The sequence below is a fragment of the Crocodylus siamensis genome, chromosome 1, assembly GCF_052110815.1.
Source record: "Crocodylus siamensis isolate JL-2025a chromosome 1, ASM5211081v1, whole genome shotgun sequence".
In the NCBI taxonomy this organism is placed as follows: domain Eukaryota; kingdom Metazoa; phylum Chordata; order Crocodylia; family Crocodylidae; genus Crocodylus; species Crocodylus siamensis.
Genome location: NC_143395.1, coordinates 166,789,197 through 166,810,444, shown reverse-complemented (window position 1 = coordinate 166,810,444; position 21,248 = coordinate 166,789,197). Strand labels below are relative to the sequence as shown.

Sequence of the window (21,248 nt, the reverse complement as noted above, 5' to 3'; positions counted from 1 at the left end):
GTGAAAACTCTGAAGAGCAGCTGCAGGCTCTCTCTCGGGTTGCTGGAGAGGTCAGTGTGGTTGCAGTGACATAATACATTCCCTTTGTGGTTCTCCCTAGCACCAGGAAGTGGGGCATACGGCTACAGGACCCACAGGAGAGGGTTGAGGGAGCCTAAAACAGGCTGCAGGATTCACAGGAGAGGGAAGAGCCTGCAGTAGATGCCTGGGAAGGGGTGTGAAGAGAATTCCCAGGGTGCTGCAGTCCCCTTCCTGGCAGAGGAAAGCAGGATCCTGATGGAGGGTCCAACGACATGCAGCTGGTTGCATTTCTTCCCCCACCTCCCTAGAACATAACTTACGGCCCTGCCAGAGCTGAGCAGCAACACTGGAGCCCCAGAGTCCAAGTTCTCCACCCTGCTGACTTCACTTTTTGTGGGGCTGGCTGGGATTCAGGCCTTCTGATATGCTTAATGGATCATGGGTTTGGGCCCATCAAGAAAAAAGGATAAGCCTCTTTTAGCCAGGAGGCCAATGAGGACTGTCAACTGAGTTCAAGGGACAAAGAGAGAAAACAGGCAGGCATGAGGGCACAGGTTCAAAGCAAGTGCTGCAAGGCAGGACAGCGCCCGCCCGCCTGGAATACATCCAAGGGGCCAGCAACGCTGCCTGGGGAAGCTCTGCCTGGAAACATGAAAGGATCGGGGCCAGGAGGGTGTTGATCGCTGGCTGAGATTCATGAGGCAGCTCTCAGAGTCAACACACATGCACACAGGCTCCGATACACACTTCACACACACACAGAGGCTCTCACACACTTCACAGACACACAGAGGCTCCTACACACCTTCACTGCCATGCACACACTTCTGACACACATGCACACACAGCGGCTCCCACACACTTTACAGACATAGGCTCCCACACACACACTTCACAGACACGCACACAGAGACTTCAAGCAGACGCAGGGGCTCTCACCCACTTCAGACACACACACACAGACTCCCCCCACACACTTCACTGACACATACACAAGCACACCTCGGACACACATTTCACAGACAGACATGCTCACACAGGCTCTCTCTCACACATACACAAGCATACTTCAGACATACAGGCTCTCCCACACACTTCACAGCACGCATCCACAAGCGCACGTAGTTCAGACACACGCACACTCCCCGCGGGCCGGCGCTGTCCCCGGGGTCTCCGTCGGCTCTGCCGCGGGGCGGGAGAGGCGCTGTCCCCGCCGCGACAGCAGCAGGGCTGGGGCCGCTGCCGGGCGGCGACGCGCGGGGGCGGGTTGCAGGGCGGCCCCGCACATCCCGGGGGCGGCTCCCGCCGGCACCTCCCTCCTCCCGGCCCCGGTCCGGCTGTGCTGACGTGTCGGCCCCCTCCCGCCGGCCGCCAACATGGCTGCAGCGCCGCTGCCCGGGGCCCCGCTCCCGCTGCTGCTCCTGCTTCTGCTGCCGTTGCCCTGCGGCGCCGGCTCCGGCCCTGCGCCGGACCGCCGCTTCGCCGAGCTCAAGCGTTGCGCCGACCCCGAGTGCAGCAGTAAGCGGCGGGGCCCGTCCAGCCCGGGCCGAGGGTGGGTGGGTGCGTGCGTGGGACCTACTGCAAACTTGTTGCTGGCTGGGCTGTCCTGGGGGCTGCCCCGTCCCTCCCTGCCCTGCTGCCATCCCCCCCGGAAGCATCCTCCCCACGGGCTGGGCGGCCGCCGCGAGGCTCTCGCATCTCCCCCTGTCCCTGGCGGAGCAGGGTCCCTCGGGACCACAGGCCTAGGCCGGCCTTTCCAGTCTCCGTGCGAACCAGCTGCCGGCTCCTCCCAGCCCTGGCCCCCAGGGGCGCCCCGCCTGCCTTCTGCTCCCGCAACAGCCTCCTGCTGGGGTCTTGGCTGCACTTCTCCTCCCACCTTTTTGTTATGCCCTCCTGGTCAACCTCCTCCTACCTCTGGCCATCCTCCAGCCAAGGAAGGAGGCTCTGGCAGCGGGGAAGGCTTCCTGTCAGTCCTCTCATCCTATTGCTGGCTTCCTGTCACTCCTCTCATCTCGGGGTAGAGTTTTGCAGGCCCCCTGCGCTCAGCTGAGGGGCAGTTGGCCCTTGCAGATCCCTTGTTATTTACCTGTGACCTTGCGCCCCTTTCTGTTTTCTTTGATTTGTCCCAAGAAATCAGTGGATGTGTCCCTAGGAGGCTTTCAGTATCTCATGATGGGCCTAAGCCCATGACTTTATGGCACATCAAATAGGACTGTTTCCCTCCAGGCTGGCTCTGCAGAGGGCCAGTCCATTGTGCTCTGCTGGGAGCCCCTTGGAGCGCTGGGTCTGAACCTTTGGCTCTCACTCACACCCCCAGTTGTGCTTTATTTTTATCCCATGAAATGAATTGTTACTTTGTCAGTGGCCCACCTGGGTAAGGGAGGCTTATCCATTCACAATCCCTTGAAAGTCACAGATGGGCTTGTCTCACTGAGGGGACCGGGGGGAACTGAATGGTTCCCAGTGGTGGCAGGTAACATAAGGAGCAATGTTCAGCAAGAGAAGTTGAGTTTTTCCTCAGATCTAACCTTTCTCACAGGGAGGGTAGGAAAGCACTGGAACAGGTTACCCAGAAAGTTTTAGCATCTCCATTCTTAGAGGTTTTTAAGACCCATAGTCTTGGCTGGGATGAGATAGCTGGGGCTGGTCCCCCTCTAAGCATGGAGTTGGACTAAATGACCTGCTGAGGTCCCTTCCAACCTTCATTTTCTATGATTCTTTGACTTACTGGATTTCTTTGGCATGGCATGGAATATTATGCTCCAGAGCTCACAGCCCCCAAATAAGGACCCAGTCCTTTTGTCACAGTGACATTCCACCAGCAAGAATCTGCCATCATCTTTGTCCTGGGGTTTGCAAGAGTGAGGCAGCATTCTCAAGTACTCTAGAAAATTGTATTTGGTGTCGGGAGGGAAAAGTGCAAGTGCCTCTGACCCATTTCTATCTGATGGAAGAAAAAATATCCACATTGCTATATGTAACTATATTGCAAAAATGCCCTTCATTAACTGCAGTGAAGACTTTGGAACAAGTTCATTAAAATCTACCTTGCTACAGAGGTTTTCTCAAACACAGCCCTTAATTAATTTAAGGTTTCTGTAAAGGAGTACTTCAAATGTTTAGCTTCCCTCAGCATCTTGCCTTCTGCTAAAAGCCTCTTGCTGCAAATAGCTTCATGGGTATCATTTTTGCACTAAACAACACGAAGGCTGATTCATTATGAAACAGATGGCATCATGTTTTGGTCCATCTAATTGAAAGTTATTACTGTTGTTGTTGCTACCTCACTCTTGCATGATGTTTTCCAAACCTAGTTCTCAAAGTGCTTTACCAGGGTTGTAAATATAACTCTGACATTAAGTTATCTTAATATACTAGACAGCTTTAGATGGAGTTTCACTTCTTGTTCAGATTCTTGAACTAGGCAAATTCTGCATGCAGGGTGGTCACTTTTTTCTACTGATGAATCATGGTGCTATTAAGACTGTGCTTTATAAAAAATGTAATATTCTGTTCCTCCCCCCCACCTTCCTTTGTACAGTGTTAATGTGTCGAGGGAAAGCTACACAAGATTTTAAAGGTCCAGACTGTCGCTTCGTAAATTTTAAAAAAGGAGAAGCAGTATACGTATACTACAAATTAATAAGAAAATCAATTGAACTTTGGGCCGGAAGTGTAAGTACTTCACAGTATGTATTTTATCTCGGTTTATTGACTTTTTAGCACTGTCTCCTTTAGTATTATCTTTTTCTGTTGCCTCTCCTTTAAAACATAAAAAATCTTTTAGTTTTCCTCCATAGAAAGATAATGGAAGCAGCTTTCACTTGAGGCTAGTTTTAAAAATCATATTTATACTTAAAGGATACTGCTGGGTTAGATTTGTACTATAAATAATGTCCAAAATTCATTCAGGAAAAAAAAAGAGCTTTTCTTATTAAAGAAAGATACATTTTCCACTGTTGTTTTTAAGTTCCTGTGTAATGTCTGAGTGACAAAAATTGCACCATTGCGGTAATATATGTGAACCCCAAACTGATTAGTTAGAAACTAAGGGTGCCTGTAGATGTGCTGTAAGGCTGCTCGGATGCACCATAATTACAACATGTTGGAGCAGTCTTGATTAATTGAGTGATGGAGGATCTTCAGTGGGACCATTTGCTGTAGTCATGCTTGCAGAATTAAACCATGTCCTTTAAAAAAGACAGTATAATGTAAAAGGCCATCTCAGAAGAAAGAGAAGGTCTCTGTAGTGAACCAATTATTACATGGACAAGTCCCATTGGCTTTAGCAGGAAGAAGTTTTACTTGCAACAGGGCAGCAGATTTGAGACGTATAAAAGGAAGAGAGAAGGCTTGTTAAAACATGAGGTCTCCTCTTGCAAGGTGAGAGGAGACCTCAGCTTTCACTGAAATTGTTTACAGTTAAGGACATCCAGCATCTCGCAGGGTTAGGCCTTTTACATCCTTGTTTATCCTCTGTTATGTATGAAATATTCTTCTTAATATCCCTTTCCCTATTTGACGCCCCCACAGACTGATGTTGCTTTTCCAACAAGTCTCTGTACCTCTGTGATCTGGACTGGCCTTTCGCAAAGCCACACCAGGGTATTGTGTGACTGTCTTTTTCTAAAGTGTGCACATAGGGTAGGGATAGGCAGTCTTACAGCATTAGCTGAATCCAATTAAAATAGCATAGAAGAAAGTCAAAAATTGTAGCATGTGGTGAAAGAAGAAGAATTTATAATTGTATCATGCTGGCAATTCCCTTCTGACATGTACTGTACCATAAATAACCTGGATAATTAGATGGCACTGGTTTCCAAGGCTGCCAGCTTTTCGTGAAAGCAAAATAATAACTAACAGGTTCAGATCTACAATCTCTGCTAGCAAGAGCTGCAGAATCAGACCCACAGTTTTTAAGCAGAAAAGAAATAGCTTGAATTAAACATGTAATTTGACCATTTTCATTTAAGCGACATTAATGTGGCAATTTAAAGCAATGCTGCTATGTTTAAGAAAATGTATGTTGGGGGTCGGGGGAGGAGGGGACAGACTCAAAACAAAAGTCTGTTTGCATTAGAAATTATGCCTGAATTTAAAAAATGTAACTTTCTTCTTACTGAATGTTTTTTATGTATTTATTTGGATAGAAAAAACATATTAATATGTTTTGATTTTGTGCTGTTGGTATCCAGTTAGTTCTATGCTCACCTTCTCTTGCTCTGATAAAACAATGCTTCAAGAACTGGTGGCAGACAAGTCCGAGGAATGCTTAAATACTTCTTAAAATAACTGTTAATTACTGTACATAAATATTATAGGATTTTCCTTTTTGTGTGCTTTCTAAAGCTCCTTTTTTTAAAAAAAATTGAGACAAATCTTATTTGTGTTAAATGGGGCCTAGCGGGACCTTTAAAACCAAGAATTGATTGCAGGGAGACTGTATTTGTCTATCATTGAAGAAGTAAGGCTTATCAAATTGCAGCCTGCATTTCATAGTCTGAAATGTATCACTACAACTTCCTACCATAAAATTACTAGTTTTGTGGACTCTTGTGACTGTGTGTGTGTGTGTGCGCGCAAGAAAAGAACTTTTGTCTTGCAAATCTTGACGCCACTCATGTATGCCTCTATATGCACAGTTCCCAGTAAAGTTGTTGGGAATTCTGCATACAGAGAGTTTGCAGGTTCCAGATAGTTACATGTACGACAGATGAATCCAATGATAGATTATGTTTACTTCCCAGCAAAGCTAATACAAACCCCACTAATCCCACCAAGCAAGATGCTGAAGTGGTGAGGATATTTTTAGAAGAGGGCTGAAGACTAATTCTTCATTGATCCTATAGGAATTCAAGGAATCTGTTTCTGCAAGGCACAAAGAGGTGATGCCTATGTTAGACTTTTGCTTTCTAACCATTTCCGAAGTACACACATACATAACTTCCTCCTCAAGTATTCCTGTCAAATAGTAGTCCTGCCAAAATCAACCATTGATGTATGTTTATAATGGGCCTACTTCTGAGCAGCTACAAATGACTATCACTTTTTACCAAACTTTTTAACAAGATTTCCTTTTTCTACCCCACAGACGTACAAATTACCTCATGGTAAAGGATTGAATACTAGTTAGTTTTACACCAGAGACGTTCCCTATTTCCAGTCCGAAAAAGACCCTACTTCACCTTTCTCTTAAATGATTGTTGAGGGTTGGGGTGCTTTAACATTGAGAGAGACAATGTTTCTGAAAGATCCACAGAGTTTAGGAACTGACTTTAACATTGTTTCTAAATTATCTGAATGGTTTCAGTTGTCCATACCCTGCATACAAGGGAAGAGCAAATTAGCCCTTTTTTGCACTCTTGCAGTCCTTGCCCACCCTTCCCCCCATAATTATTTCTGATTTCTGATGATATGCATGATTTTTTTTCCTTTAATCAAACAATAAGGGAAACCTGCTGCTCATTCTCCTTCTATAGATAGATATAGATAGATTTATATCTATATCTATATATCCTTGCTGTCTTCATTGTGGTGTTTAGCATGTAATGTGAGGTAGTGGCTTTTTGGGATTATTAAATGGCCGGTAGCGTTTTATGAATCTTTGAGTAGATGTTGCTATCATAGGTAGAGACTACTAGGATAACCACCTCAAAAATACCTACAGACTTTTATCATCCTGGCTACTTCTCTTCTCTAGATACATAATAGACAGTGTGTTTAAACTCATGTCTCATTTGCAGATCAGTTCAGCTGCCAATTAAGTGATGCCATCCCCAAAAGGGTCTGCAGGATGTATTTTTCCTTTCTCCCTTTCTGCCATTCTCCTTTGTTTTTTGTGCTTCCGTTGTTCCTGAACAGAATTAAGAGCATGTCCTTTGCATGCATGGCATTGTCTGAATAAGATTTTTTTTTTTTGGTCACAGACTGACAGGTTGCAAATGGGTCATGGTGGCAAATTTTTGTATGGTTTGTGACTGAGACAATAAAGGAGGCTAAAATTTTGATGCCTAATTTTGACCATCATTAAGATTACTGTATTTGCCTGAAACCAAGACAACTCTCAAGTTAAGATGCTCTCCTCCTCCCCACCCCACCCCCACAACAATTAGAGTCTATACATGGAAACTTTATAAATTTGTTATAATTTTCCATGTATAGAATCTAATTATTGGAGGATCATGTTAAATTTGTCCTTCACTCTTGTAGTAGGGAAAACAGTGGCATGGGGGCAGGTAGTAAGCGAGTAGACTTAACTTGACTCCCCTGCTGCTTGCTCCGAGTTGGGCCTGGAGTCAGAGCTGCAGCAGCTACAGCCCCTCTCTCCAACCCCAACAGCTTTTACTCAAATCCAAAACAAGATTGTTGGGCTTTTTTACCCCATGTTAAATGAGGGGGAGGCTTGTCTTAGATTTGAGTAAATACAATAGGGCATAAGAAGGATACTTTGAAGCTTTATCTTTTGAGTTGGAAAGGAAAAGTAGTTGGTGGAGAGGATGGACTTGGAATAATACTATGGTGAAAAAAGGGAAAAAAAAGCTCTTTAGAACTGGCCTATGGTGATGGGATGCTTCCAATAATTTGGCTTAACCTCTGTCTAAACTGTAACCTATGGGACTTCTATAATATGGTAGTGATTACTTTTTTCCTATAGTATATTAAAAAAAATGATACATATTATATAAACATGCCTTTTGATGAAGCTTGTTTCCAATACTGTTTCATTTAGGATTAATCCAGGAAATTATTTCTCTTTCTGTTGTTTCTTCCACACATGCAAATTCCATACCTGGATCAGATTCTGTTGTCATTTATGCTGCTATAAATCTAGAGATCTACAGTGGAGTAAACTCACTTTCGAGTTATACCAGTGTAACTGAGATCAGAATCTAGCTCATCTGATTACTTTGCTAGAAGAGGGAGGTGGTTGTTTGTCTTTGTTGGAGGAAACAGTGTTCTTTTTTAATGTGTTCCATAATGTAATGGTCTTCAGAAGAAAAAACTCTTAAGAAACCTGACAGTTACCTTCTTGATCTCACTATAAAAACATTGAAATAGAGAAGAAAGCATGCTCATTTTCTAACATATGTTGGTGATCTCTAGGGACTCTGGACCTTTAAGGGTTGAGTCCACCAGTTTCTAAATGCTTTGGATATCTAATCTTTGTAGCAATACTATGATATTAATATTGGCTTCTGAACAGCAGTTCAGTCAGAGCTGCCAAGTGAAAGTATTATTGTGTGGATCTTTAACTAGCAATTGATAAGAGAGATTATTGTCTCCCAATGTTTGCTTTTGATCTGCTCCTCCCCTTACTTTTAAATGACCATCTGCAGCTGTTGCTTATGTAGAAACAGTCATCGCTGAAGAACAAGAATGTTTGCAAAGGAGTGCATATTTTACACCCTAATATTTAGGTCTATAATTACAGTGTTAAGTGGCTACAGTTCAGAAACATTAATTAGTTCAGGTGCAGTTTTGTATTCTCCTAAAAGCTGGTTTTAAATAATTTTCAAAGTATGAGGTAAGAGTTATAATTTTAGAATATTATATTTTTTCAAGGAGGTAGGCTTTACTATGTACACGTTTTAGGAGAGTGTGTGGTGTAGTTAAAACTATGAGTTAAAGATTAGAGCAAGCATGAACCAAGGTTCCCCATGTAATTCTCAGTGGTCCTCCTCATTTGTTATGAGGCCTCATTCTTAAGTAAGCCTGTTTTTTAAATGGGGATAATACTTCTTCCCTACTTCACAGTGGTCTTCTAAGACTTAACTAATGTCTGAAGTTCAAAGTAATAAAATTATTTCCCTCCAGTTTGTTGTGATAACTTAAGCTTTAGGTCTAGACATGTGTGATGTATTTTTAACTACCAGTTATAATTTAAGGACAAATTAAATCTATAGAAACAACTTTTTTCCTTGTGTGACTTCAGAAACTTTTTTTACATTGATGGGTATGTTTTTTCCCTTTGCAGGTTGGCAGTGATTTTGGATATTTTCCAAAGGATTTACTTGAAATAAAACATAATTATACCAATGATGAGCTTGAATTACCAACAGATGTAAGTTGTTGTTGTTGTTATTTTAGGGTTGCTTATACTCAGTCCTAAACATTCAGTGGACTCATTGAAAGAGAGAATTGGGACCTCAATAAGTGTAGAGGAACAACCATAATTACTTTTCAGCCAGTGAACTAATATTACATATATGGATAATTAGATTGTTAGATTCCCCCTCCCCCCCCCAATACAGCATTTTTTTTTAAATTCTGACAAAAACTTACTAAATAACTTCAGACAGTGTTCTTTGCAGCACAGAAGAAACATGACCAGCGTGGTTGTGTGTGGGCCATTTCATTATGCACTCTGCTGTTTCCCAGAACTTTTGGAATTCAGTGACTGATTTAAGAAACATGCAAGCCATTTTGTTAGCCCTACAAATGACCCTACAAGACTTATCTGCTTAGGCAGTGCCATTGTAGTTGCTTGACTACGTACGTAAGGAATAATTGTGTGTGTAATTTGTAGGACTAGACTGTATTTTGGTCCATTTGTGTTATGGTGGAACAAACTGTGTGAAATAATTAAAATAGTTCGGATTACTATATAATTACGGTAATGCCTGCTACGTGCTAGGCACTTCCTCAACACTGAGAAAGGACACTGAGAAAGTCCCTGAAGTAATTACCATCTCTAAAAATGAATAAAGAATTCACCATTGCCACTTCTGTGGTTCAACATTGCAGTAATTTCCATTTCAAAACAAGTGATAAATAATGCAAATCAACTCCTGCCATCAGCTCTCTAGCTGTTCCTCACTACTTGGGACTTTCAAACAGTGGGTTAAACTACATGTTCCTTACTTAGGTTTCAGTTGGTCCTTGGCCAGGCAAAACCCCAAATGATTTCAGTGAGAGGGTTTCAAAATTTAGTCCCAAATGAACAGAAACGTAGCTATAAATGCAATGGTATAGAACAGTTGCTCAACCTTTTGACCCTACAAGCCGTATGAGTGGTATGGGACTGGTGTACAGGCCATATTGGATCCTGTACCTCAAGATTGGGCCCACACACTCAGCTCCAGACTGTACTGTCTCTGCCCAACCCTGCATGCTGGGATCAGGGCTACAAAAATCTGCACTGCCTTAACGCAGTCTTGTGTACAGGAATTGAAGCCCCAGGACCGTGTGCTGCTTCCACCTGGCCCGGTGTATTGGGATTGGGCTCTGTACCACCCTTCATACCAGATCTAGTGTGCAGGACCATGGCCCATAGGCATCCTTGTCTGGCTGGCTGGCTGGCAAGGTGCTAGGGTTTGGTGTAGAAAATTCAAACTATTTTCTTTATCATTACTGGAGAGGAAGTAACGATGATTAAGTAACAGTTTTGCTGTCGTTGAATGAGATTTGTTTTTTTCTCTTCCAGGAAACAGATTTTGTTTGTTTTGATGGAGGAAAAGATGATTTTGATAATTATAATGTGGCTGAGCTTTTAAAATTATCAGAGGAAATTGTGGCAAATGGAGGGGAATCAGATTTGAATGCTGCAGGGAAAGAAGTTTTTGAACAAATCACAAGGGAGGAAGAGACAGAAGAGGTTGATACTGAGACTGATGTTTTTGAATTAAGTACAGAAGAAAGGAAGGAAAGAGAAGAAGAAGATAGCTCACTTTCTAAAATGACTGAGAATGTGGAGAGAGACCTTGAATCCCAGGGAGATACCCTCATTGTAAACAGTAATGAAGAAAATTCTCAGGGAGACCAAATGGCACATGAGCACTTGAAAGGAATATTACAAGAACAATCAGAAGGGCTTGAAAGTGAAAATACCAAAAACTCGAGTATTCCTCAGGAAGAAGCCAAACAATCAGAAAAGGAGAGTGAAGAAATTGATGCTTATACACTTTTAAACAGAGAGCTATCTATGAATTTGAAAACCAAATTTGGCTCAACTGCAGATGCTCTTGTGTCTGATGATGAGATGACCAGTCTTGTTACATCACTGGAAGATGATTTTAATGAAGACACTCAAGATACAGAAAACCTGGAAGACCATAAGGATCATTCTGAAGAAATCCCCTTGCTGTCATTTGTAGAAGAGGAAGAAACTAATTCTCCACTGGATTCAGAAGCAGAAATACATTTAGTGGATAAAAATGCTGACCTTAATTCAGAAGAAGTTGAACCTGATGAAGCCCCTGAGGATGCCACAGAATTAATTAACCAAAGAGATTATGGAAAAAAAGATGATTCAGATTTATTAACGTCTGTTGAGGACACCATCTTTTCAATTGTCACTGGGAATGAAAAAAGAAATGATAATATCGAGGTCAACAAGTCTGATACAGCAGAAGAAAAGGAAGAAGAGGATGAGGTGATTCATATTAGTAAGGAGAAAAAACAAGCAGTAAAATCCAAGCTCAGGGACCTAACTGAAGAAGATCTTATAGAAAAGGAAGGGCACCCTGTAGATGACCTAGACTTAAAGGAAAAGACAAACAAAAGTAAACAGTATGAGGAATTTTCCCTTGATGGTGGATCTGAAGAACTGCAGAACACATTTGAGAATGGTCCTGACCAGGAAGTTGACCTGGAGTCTAAACAACCCACTGAAAAAAAGCAAAATGTTCTAAAGCCACCCCTCAGTGAAAGCAAAGAGGATTCTGAAGAAATGACTCTTCATAAAATAATGAAAGAGACAGAGAAGCCCAGGGAGATTTTGGAGGACAGCCTGGAAAATGAAACAAAGCACAAAACATTATGGAAAAATATGAAGGAGAGAAAAGCAGCTGTGGGCAAACAGTCTGTAAATGTTCTACACAAACCCCTGGAAGAGCTACAAAATGTATCCCAAAGTGACCTGGAGAATACTGATCTCTTGGAAGGCAAAGAACAGGAAACTTCTCCTACACAGGCACAACTAGTTCAGAAAGATGAAAAGGATTTAGAACAAGTGAGGGTGCCTGAGACAGAAACACATGTTTTCAGAGAGGAAGAAGTTGCAATTCCAAGGGAAAAGGTAAAAAAAATTCCCACAGAGAAGAAAGACCTGAGTAATTGGCATGAGAGAGAAGCAGCTGTTAAGCAAGCTAGGCAACAGGAAAATGAGACCAGGTATACAGAAGAAGGTGTAGAACAAGAGCTTTCTCAAAATGCTGACCAGACACTACCAGACAAAACCCCTGGTGAAAGTCCTGCTGAAGATCTATCCATGAACACTGAACAGGAGGTGAACGCAGATAGTTCTGATCAACAAGACACTGCTGACAATGAGGATCAAAACTTGGACAAAGCTCTTGGTACGGACCTAACCAGAGAAAAAACGTTAAAACCAGAACTTGAGTCTGAAGAGCTGGAAGTTGAAGAAGACTATGACCCAAAACAAATGGAGGACGAGCTGTTAGAAGATGAAAATGCTGCAAGTGCAAAACTGTCAAAAGAGAGATTTGCAAGTGGACATGGTAGTAAATTAAACATGAAAAGAACAAACCCAGAGTTGGAAATTCCAACTGAAGCTATTTCAGGAACTGCTAATCCTGTTTATGAAAATGATGAAATAGGAGAGGAAGTAAACATAACATCTGAGCAGGCTGGAAAAAAGAGCAGCATGCAGGATGTGACCAAGATTAAGAATGAAGAGACTGACATGCAAATCAAAAAAGCTTCTCAACTGAATAACATGGAAGATGACAAAGATGATAAAGTAACATTAGAATCATTTGAAGTGGAAAATGAAGATGGAATAACTTTGTCAAATGATGCCAGTTCTCCTGAAATGGTGGACTCTAAAGATGTCTTTAATCAAAGAGAAAATCCTCTCCAACAGGACCACTTATGGAAGAACATGAAAGATGTGGAGAACTTAACTGATCAGGAAATAAATGATCACCAACAGTCTTCACACCTTCATGGGTCTGCTGATATCTCAGGAACCACAAATGAAGTTATGAAGCCAGAACATAGAGACTCTGTGAAGCAGCTTATGATAATGAAAGACTTCTTTGATGAAAAGCGTGTGGCACGTCTAAAAAAGTATCTTGGGCCCCAGCACATTGTCAGGATAGAAGCAATGTTTCATGACATGAAATTGGAGCTGGAGCTTGCTCAGAAGGGTAATAATAATCATGAGACTATTGAAAAGACTTTGGACCAGATCGTTGAGTCTTCTGAGTCTAGCATTATGGATGTTGTGGAAAATGTTTTGGATTCAAGGGTGACAGAAAACAAAGAGGAGGTGGTGAAAGAAATGGATCTGTATGATGAAGAAACTGCAGTGATGGATGATATTCAGGAATTAATATATTCCTTAAGGCACAAATATTCAGCTGTTTTTGACAGTGCTCCCCTTGCATCCACTGCAGATCCCGGAATGGATTCTAGGCTGCATGTTGCAGGTAGGATTTTTAAAAGTCTGGATGACAGTTGCTTCAGGAGACACTGTTTTCTTTTGTTAGCATATAAAGAGAGAAACAATGAACACAATAGATGCTAACAAATACACCAATTAAAATTCTACCGCAAGCAGAGTTTTTATAAGATGAGAGGAGAGGGTAGAAAGAAACTCCATGAAGTCCACTAGGGACTTCACTATTTCTAATCCAATAGTACCCTGATACTTTGTTGCCAGGTAGTTTGCAATCTGCTTAATTAGCAGAAGGTTGCTGAAAAAAAGGATGAGCCTCTCAGCTATTTACCGCTTTTATTTTTTCATTCAGCTGGAGCTCATTGGCAATCACAACTGTCTCTGTGGCAATTCACAAACCTTCAGTGAATATTTAGCAGCCTGTAGTATCCACTGAAACTCTAATGGTTCCACAGTAGCCATGCAAAACTAGTACTTGATTTTCTGATATCTGTAGTGTTTTGTATAAAAGACCATGCACTTAAATGATCTATATAACCGTCCTTAAAGTCCTTATTAGAATATTCTCTACGCTCACAATACAGAGTGAACAAGTAGAGGAAATGCAGAACAAGCCAAGCTTGGCAAGGGAGAAGAGCCAGAGATTTCACATAGGCATCAGTAAGTTTCCAGTGGATTATCGTAATTACTGTAGCAAAGACAGTCAAATGCTGTGGTAAATGACAATATAGAATGCTAGGGTATACCTTACTGTACAGCAGGGATGTCAAAGACACAGCCTGCAGGCTGGGTCTGGCCTATGGAGTCCTGTTGTCTGGTCCATGATGTTGCCTATGGGTCTCACTTATACCCAGAGGCCTCATGTGGTGTGCACCAGATTTACCTTGCACACTGTGCGCAATGGAGAGCCAGTTTGGCGCACACATTGCCCATGGCACATAGCTCTAGTCCAGGGCACCCACTGCATGTGGCACTCATGCCTTATGGCCCCACACACTGAATCCAATGTGCAGGACTGCTCTGTAGGCCTGATCCAGCCCACAGACTCATCCCATGCTACTGTCTGGTCCATAGGGCCTGGTGAGTTTGACAGCCCTGCTGTACAGAACCAAATGGTTAGCCATTTATTTTCTGTTTAATTCGTGTTACTGCGATACAAAAAATAAGTTTTTTCATCTGGCCTGTGAGGATATCTTGAATTATTTCCAATCTCCATACAGATATTTAGTTGGATGTCACTGGAATTTGACTAAAAATATGCTGGGACTAAAATAAAGTAGTAGTCTGGCATGACACATTTTATGTAAGAAAGTTTTGTCAATCACAGTGTGTCATTATCTTTCACTAGACAAAACTGCCATAAAGAAATAAGTGCCAAACCAATCTTACATTCATATTTTTTTCTGTCTATTGTAGATACTGCAAAAGAAATTCAATATGACAGACACCCGACAGGAAGCCCAAATATGGCTGAAGAGAGTGATCAGACATTCCCACAGCTTGAGGATAGAAGGCCACTCCAGTCCCCTGAAGGGGAGGAGGAAACTCTTAAACCAAAGAATCCTGAGCATGATATAAATATTGTCAAACAGGCCAGCATCTTGGAAAAAAAGGAAGTCTATGAAAGTGAGAAAGGAATGCAATTGACAGATACGTCCCTTGAGTCCAGTTCTTTGGGGCAAAGTGACACAGAAGATTTTTCTGCAGGTAATTTTTCTGAACTAGCTTTAATGTTTTATGCCTAGCAAATCCGCCTTAATCTTTTCAGTACTCCAAAAAGAAGTGTATATTTTAACAACTCTACAGTCCAGCTCTAAGTGAAGTAACTGGAAGATCAGTTTCCTTGGCTGGCTGCATTTTGTGCACTCCAGAAATGGCAAAGCAAAAGTTTTCTAGTAATTGTTCTAACACACAGTTATTTGATGAACTTGATAGACTGGCAAAATCAGTTCCTCTACCTTAGGTATTTACATGACCTTGTTATCATAGCATCAGTGCATCTCACAGTCTTTAATATATTTGTATCTTTGCTTGACAGCTAGGGAATTGAGGGGTGGGGGGAGAGAGAGGGAGTTATTTGCCAAAGACAACACAGAAAAAATCTGCAGCGGGGGTGGAATTGAACCAGAGTCTTCTGAATTTCAGTGATGCACACTAACCACTGGACCATCTACTCCTTTGTCACACTTCATTACACATGACAGAGAGGATGATCACCTTCATTTCTAGTTACTCATTGTAAAGCATCTCCAACATGTCACCATGTTCTAAAATAATATAAAATATAAACAAGCTAACAAAGAAAGGGAAATATCTTAGAAAGTTGGTAACCCTTTTCACAGTTGCTCATATAGTGCTGAAAGCTTGATGCCTGAAAGTTTGTCTAACAACTCTTCCAGCTATTCAGTTGGTCTAATCAAAGGTATAAAAAAGTGCCTGCCTCCTAAACTAAGTAAATTTCACTGGGGGAGGGGATGTGGAGCTTTTCCATTTCTGGGCTCAGCCCAGGCTAGCAGGACTGTGTGATAACTTGTCCAGTTATCATCAGACAAAATACCCATCTCTCCAATTCACCCTTGTTTGCAAGCCCAGCAGAGAGGCTAAGGACTGAATGCATATAGATCTCTCCTTTCATCCCCTAGTGGTGACTCCATGTTATAGCTGAATTGCAGTAGCCGACCGTCATGTAACAAATGTGCATTTTACTATAAAACAGATCAATAATCATAGGGATAGTCAAATACTGCTTTCTCATGCTGTTAGCACAAACTCCTGTTAATGCTGGAGTAGGAGTTTTCACCTGTATCTCTTGCCATGGCACTTATTCCAAAATGGTACTATTGGCTGTCTTTATCTACTACTGTTCTTGCTCTGACTTAACAGTGATGAAGAAAACATGTCCAGCATAAAGGGGATGTAATAGTGGTTTAAAACCATATGCATCAATAATTATTTGAAATTCTATGAATTGGTGCAAGAAATTTGTTGATTGGGAGGCAGAGTCAGCAGCCTAAGACGGAGCAAAGTCTGAGTCAAAAAAGAGGATCAGTATGGAACTATCTTCCTTTCTATATTAGCATTTGGGAGTTAATTGGAGTCAGCAGTCATGTCCAGGCTTCTGTACACCCTGCTTCAAATTCTTCACTGTGTCTTTTTGTGTCAGGTCCAATGAACAATAATGGTCCTCATGAACTTGCTGTTTTACTACTACTTCAGAGTGACTGATAGAACAGGCACCAGCCCAAAACCAACTCAACATAAATCTCATCAATGAAAAGTTTAAAATGGATTTCCTAGCCAGGAAGCTATTGACACACAGTTTCTAAAGTTTGATGTAGGAGAGAGAACATTTCCCTAATGAAGACAGGGGCATAAAGAACAATGTAATGTAGGAATCTTTGAGGCAGATTATTAGTTCTGTTTCTTCAAATCCTTATGATGCAGTCTTATGTGCTGGCCTTATAAAAGGAATACTTTCAGCCCAGCAAGAATGCAAACTGAGAACATAAGAACTGTCACATACTGGGTCAGACCATAGGTCCATCTTACCCAGTCTCTCATGTCATACTGTGCACTGTCTGGTGTACTCTGCTTGGTATTGACCCTTGGTGCACTTACTTTTAACTTATGACCTTTACTCTCATCCCTGCTTTGTCTTTTATTTGTCACATGAGATCAGTTGACACATATCCAGTAGCCCCCTCTATTAATGGTGGGGCGGGGCGGCAGTAACTGTTGCACTGTTGACCTAAAGTCTGTCCCCCTCCCAATATGTCTCAAATAGGCCTGTGTCGCACGGTGGCAGACTGCAGATGAAGAGAAAACTAGGTCTTACCAGGGTGTTTTGTTACACTGTTCCTCTCTCACTTGCAGCCTCCAGCACTGAAGGCCTAGATAAAGGCAGAATGGAGTTTGATTAGGTCTGAGATTCAACGCTTGGTCTCACAACACCATGAATATTACTTTTAGAAAGGCATAATACTCTAGTTCAATGGCTCTCAATGTTTTTTGTACCAGGATCCATTTGTAAACGTGAACTGCCAGTCCTGACTCAGTGCCCCTCATTCCTGACCTGGTGCCCCCAGTCCCCCTGTGTGTGGGGTGGAGGGGTATACGTGGGACATGGGGGGGGTCCCCAAGCAGCCCTTGTAGGCTGGAACTCTGTCAGCCTGCAAGGGAAAAGCCACAGTTTTCCATGATTTTTCTTCTTTAAAGGAGAAGCCATTTTTAAAGGTTGTTCATGACCCTTTCAATATATTCTTGCAACCCACTTTTAAGTCATGATCGATGGGAAGGGAAATGCTGTTCTAATTGGACCCTTGGAGTAAAGATTAAGGTGTATTCGTGTTTACATCAAACAGTGCTGGAAATGACATTTGAATCAGAGAAAATTAGGGTTGGAAGGGGTTCAGCTGGGAGAATGTGGAAGAGCACAGCAAGTGTTATAGATTCAGAACATGAGGGTTGGAAGAGACCTCAGGAGGACATCTAGTCCAGTGGTTCTCAACCTTTTCTGTACCAGGACTTATTGTAAACATCGATGGCCAATCCCAACCCAGAGCCCCTTGCTCCTGACCTGCTGCCCTCCACCCCCAAGCCCCAGCCCCCCAGTGTGTGGGACATGGGGGGACCCCAAGCAGCCCATGCAGGCTGGAACTCTGTTAGTCTGCCAGGGAAAAGCTGCAGTTTTCTGTTTTTCTCCTTTTAAAGGAGAATCCATTTTTAAAGCTTGTTTGTGACCCTTTCATATACTCTTGCAACCCACTTTTGGGTTGCAACCCATGGGTTGAGAAACACTGATCTAGTCCAGCCCCCTGCTCAAAGCCAGACCATCTCCAGCTACAGTATCTGAGCCAAGGCTTTGTCTACCCAGGTCTTAAAAACCTCTGAAACAGCTGGATTGATCATGAGAAACATGCAGTCCTTTTAATTTTACTTACTGTAAAAAATATTCTAGAGTTATATGGTAGAGAAAGAAAAGAACGAATGGCATATTTACATCTGAATGATTAAAGCTAACATTTGACCCTGCCTTGTCCAGGTGTGGGGTCTTCTGTTTAACATAGCAAAGGGCAGGTAGGCACTACTTAAGATATACTTGGAGCACAGACCTTAAGATACTGTATTAACTATTACAGTCATGGAGTATACGAGAGGTTTGAATGGGTTCTGTACCTGTCCCTTTCTTAAGGGAAAAGGTGGATGTGGATATTCATGTTATCACAAGCCAATTACCTTATTATTACATTACGAATCTCAATCATGTAGAAAATAAAAAATGCCTTCTTTTAGCTCAAGGTACAGTCCCTGGTGCAGAAGAGAAACACCCTCCTTCTGAGACACAGGCTGTGGCACCCTCCCTCCTTGCCACCCTCAGCGATGCGATTGTGGGGGCCAAAGACAACATGCGACCTGTCACGGAGATGGTAAGTGCCACAGGTAGCAAGGAAATCATGGATCAAAGGGCATCTCAAAAAGAGAATTGAAATCACAGTGGTGGACTTACGAGGGAGCTCCACCGCATGGACACTTGACAGTTAAAAATGGGGGTGGGGGGTATTATTTCAGCATTGGCAACTCTTATGATTTTTGGCGTGGTTCTTAAAGTTACGCTTCAGGAATGTGAAAAACTTAGCTTTCTTTTATTTACACACACACACACACACACACACAGATATATGTGTGTGTGTATGTATGTATGGAACCCATTCTATATATCTATATAGATATAAATATAATATCTCTATCAATAGAGGTCTATATATATAGATATATAGAATGGGTTGTCTGTGTATATATGTATATGTGTATATAAAAATATAAATAAAAGAAAGCTGTTTTTCACATTCCCAAAGCATAGACTTTAAGAACCATAAATCTATAGATACGTATATCTGTATGTATGTATGTGCAAGAAAGAGCTACATTTTTCACATTCCCGAAGCATAGACTTTAAGAACAGTGCCAAAAATCATGAGAGTTGGCAACACTTTTGTAAATTATTGTTATTGTTGTTGCTGTTGGTACTACTCCTGCGTGCAGCGGGAAGGTGCCCGCAGGCAGCAGGAGGGTCGCGCTCACGTTGAAAAACGCGCCGGCGCTTGGGGGGGGGGGTAGGGGTAGGGGCAGGGGCTGCCAAACGGTCGCGAGGAAACTACCCACTCCCCCGTCCCCGCTGCTCTGAGGGCAGGAGGGGGCGGGCCACCGCAGGGAAGGTTCGAAAGAGCTTAACTTCCGGGTTCTGCCCCTCATCGGCGCGGAGGGATGACGCAGGTAGCCGGGAGGTCGCGGCGGGGTCACCCTCAGGTGACGTGTTACTGCCGGGAGAGCGAGCGCAGGAGGCGAAGTTCGCGCCCCCACTCCCCCAGCCTCATGGAGCCGGGCCTGGCCGCCGCCGCCTTGCCCGCGGGCCCCGCGCCCCGCGTCGCCGCCGCTGCCCTCCAGGGCCGCCTGCTGCAGGTGGGGTGGAGGGCCGCGCTGGGCCGGAGGTGTCGCATCGCGGGGGCCGGCTGGAGGGGGGGGGACACACGTGCACATTGGCACACGCAGGTTGGCACACAGACACACTTTTGTGTGTATTTGTGCTCACACGTTCCCTCCTGGGGGCGGCTGAAGAAGCGCCCTGTTTCTGGGGTTCTTCCCAGGGGTGGGAACAGGGAGGGGGATTTCCCCATCCAAGATCCCTTGTTTCACTCAACGGGATGCGATGCAGCTGGCTGGCCCAGTGTGTGCCAGGTGACTTGGGATCTGCCTGCCTTTCCAGGGATGTTGCCACTGGGGTTTGTTAAGGGTTTGCCCCTGGCCCATTGTTTCCTCCCTGGAGCTTGATCTGGACTACTGATGACAGCAGCCTTGTGGTTGCAGTGCAGAAAGAAACCAGGCAAACGCTTTTTATTTAGTTCGTAGGTGGGGAAACATGTTAGAGCAACTCAGGTCTGTGGGTGAGTTGGGTTTTGAGCCTTTTTAGTTTCTGGTTTCAAAGGCGGTGGAGTGCAGATGTCTGTTCTCTCTGGAGACCCCCTCGCTGCTTCTGAGACTCTTGTCTTCATGCTTGAAGCGCTCAGTTTGCTCCAGGTGCAAGGGTCTCATACAGTTTGCCATGGTGGTACAGTTTGTTGGGGCCCTGCAACTTGACTTAATGCTGTCTCATGTCTAACTAATATGAGAGCTGTTAAAGACTGTGTGGCAAGGGTGAAATGGAAAGGAAAGAAATGATCAAACTGGGAACTTTGACTGCATTTCCTCATGGTTTCATATATAGTGGCAACAACTGTCTTGTGAAATTACTGCATGCTCTAAATGTATGAGAGAGCCTTGTTTTTAAAATGCCCAGTGACCTCCAGGGTTTTTGTGACAGGGATTTTCAGTTGGTTCTTGTTTGGCTAGCTTTCCGTCTGTCCCTTGTCTGGTAGCTCCTTATTGCTGGGTTCTGTCAGATATTCAAACTTTCAAGTAGAAGGTGGCCATGTTTCTGGCCTGTTTACTGAACTGCTTGTTGGCTGCCAAGGTATTTCTTTAGGCAAATGACAGACACTTGGACATACCAAGAAGGAAACTTGTGCAAGAGCAGGGAACTCTCTCTGCCATGTGTGGCAGTCAGGACAACTGCAGGAAGCTTTGGATGTTCCTCTCTGGTGTCATGGGTAGAAAACTGGGCATCTTGCTGGTTTACTTTGTACTTCATGAAAAATATCTTCAAAGTGTTTGTGACTATTAACTTTGTGGTTTTAGCTGGTAGCCGCACTGCCTGAGGACTTTCGGCCTGGGCCTGATTTCCATGGACTTCCCTGGGAACCCATTGTTATCACAACCTTAGTGGGAATTGCTACGCTTGTTGTAGTCTTCTGGAGAACCTGCCTTTCCGTGA

At 43.2% G+C, this 21,248-nt stretch overlaps 1 protein-coding gene across 2 annotated transcripts in view; it reads left to right on the top strand.

The window, feature by feature from the left end:
• Positions 1–1,341: 1,341 nt before the first annotated feature.
• MIA3 (MIA SH3 domain ER export factor 3) overlaps positions 1,342–21,248 on the top strand; it is a 35,903-nt gene continuing 15,996 nt past the window's right edge. The window contains exons 1-7 of one of the 2 annotated variants that reach the window (XM_090048403.1): positions 1,342–1,539; positions 3,563–3,696; positions 8,996–9,082; positions 10,445–13,412; positions 14,798–15,088; positions 18,674–18,807; positions 21,113–21,244. In XM_090048403.1, the coding sequence (XP_089904529.1) occupies positions 1,398–1,539; positions 3,563–3,696; positions 8,996–9,082; positions 10,445–13,412; positions 14,798–15,088; positions 18,674–18,807; positions 21,113–21,244 (3,888 nt within the window). In that variant the 5' untranslated portion in view covers positions 1,342–1,397. The remainder of the gene's footprint in view (positions 1,540–3,562; positions 3,697–8,995; positions 9,083–10,444; positions 13,413–14,797; positions 15,089–18,673; positions 18,808–21,112; positions 21,245–21,248) is intronic. The other variant, XM_090048410.1, reaches the window with a different exon arrangement.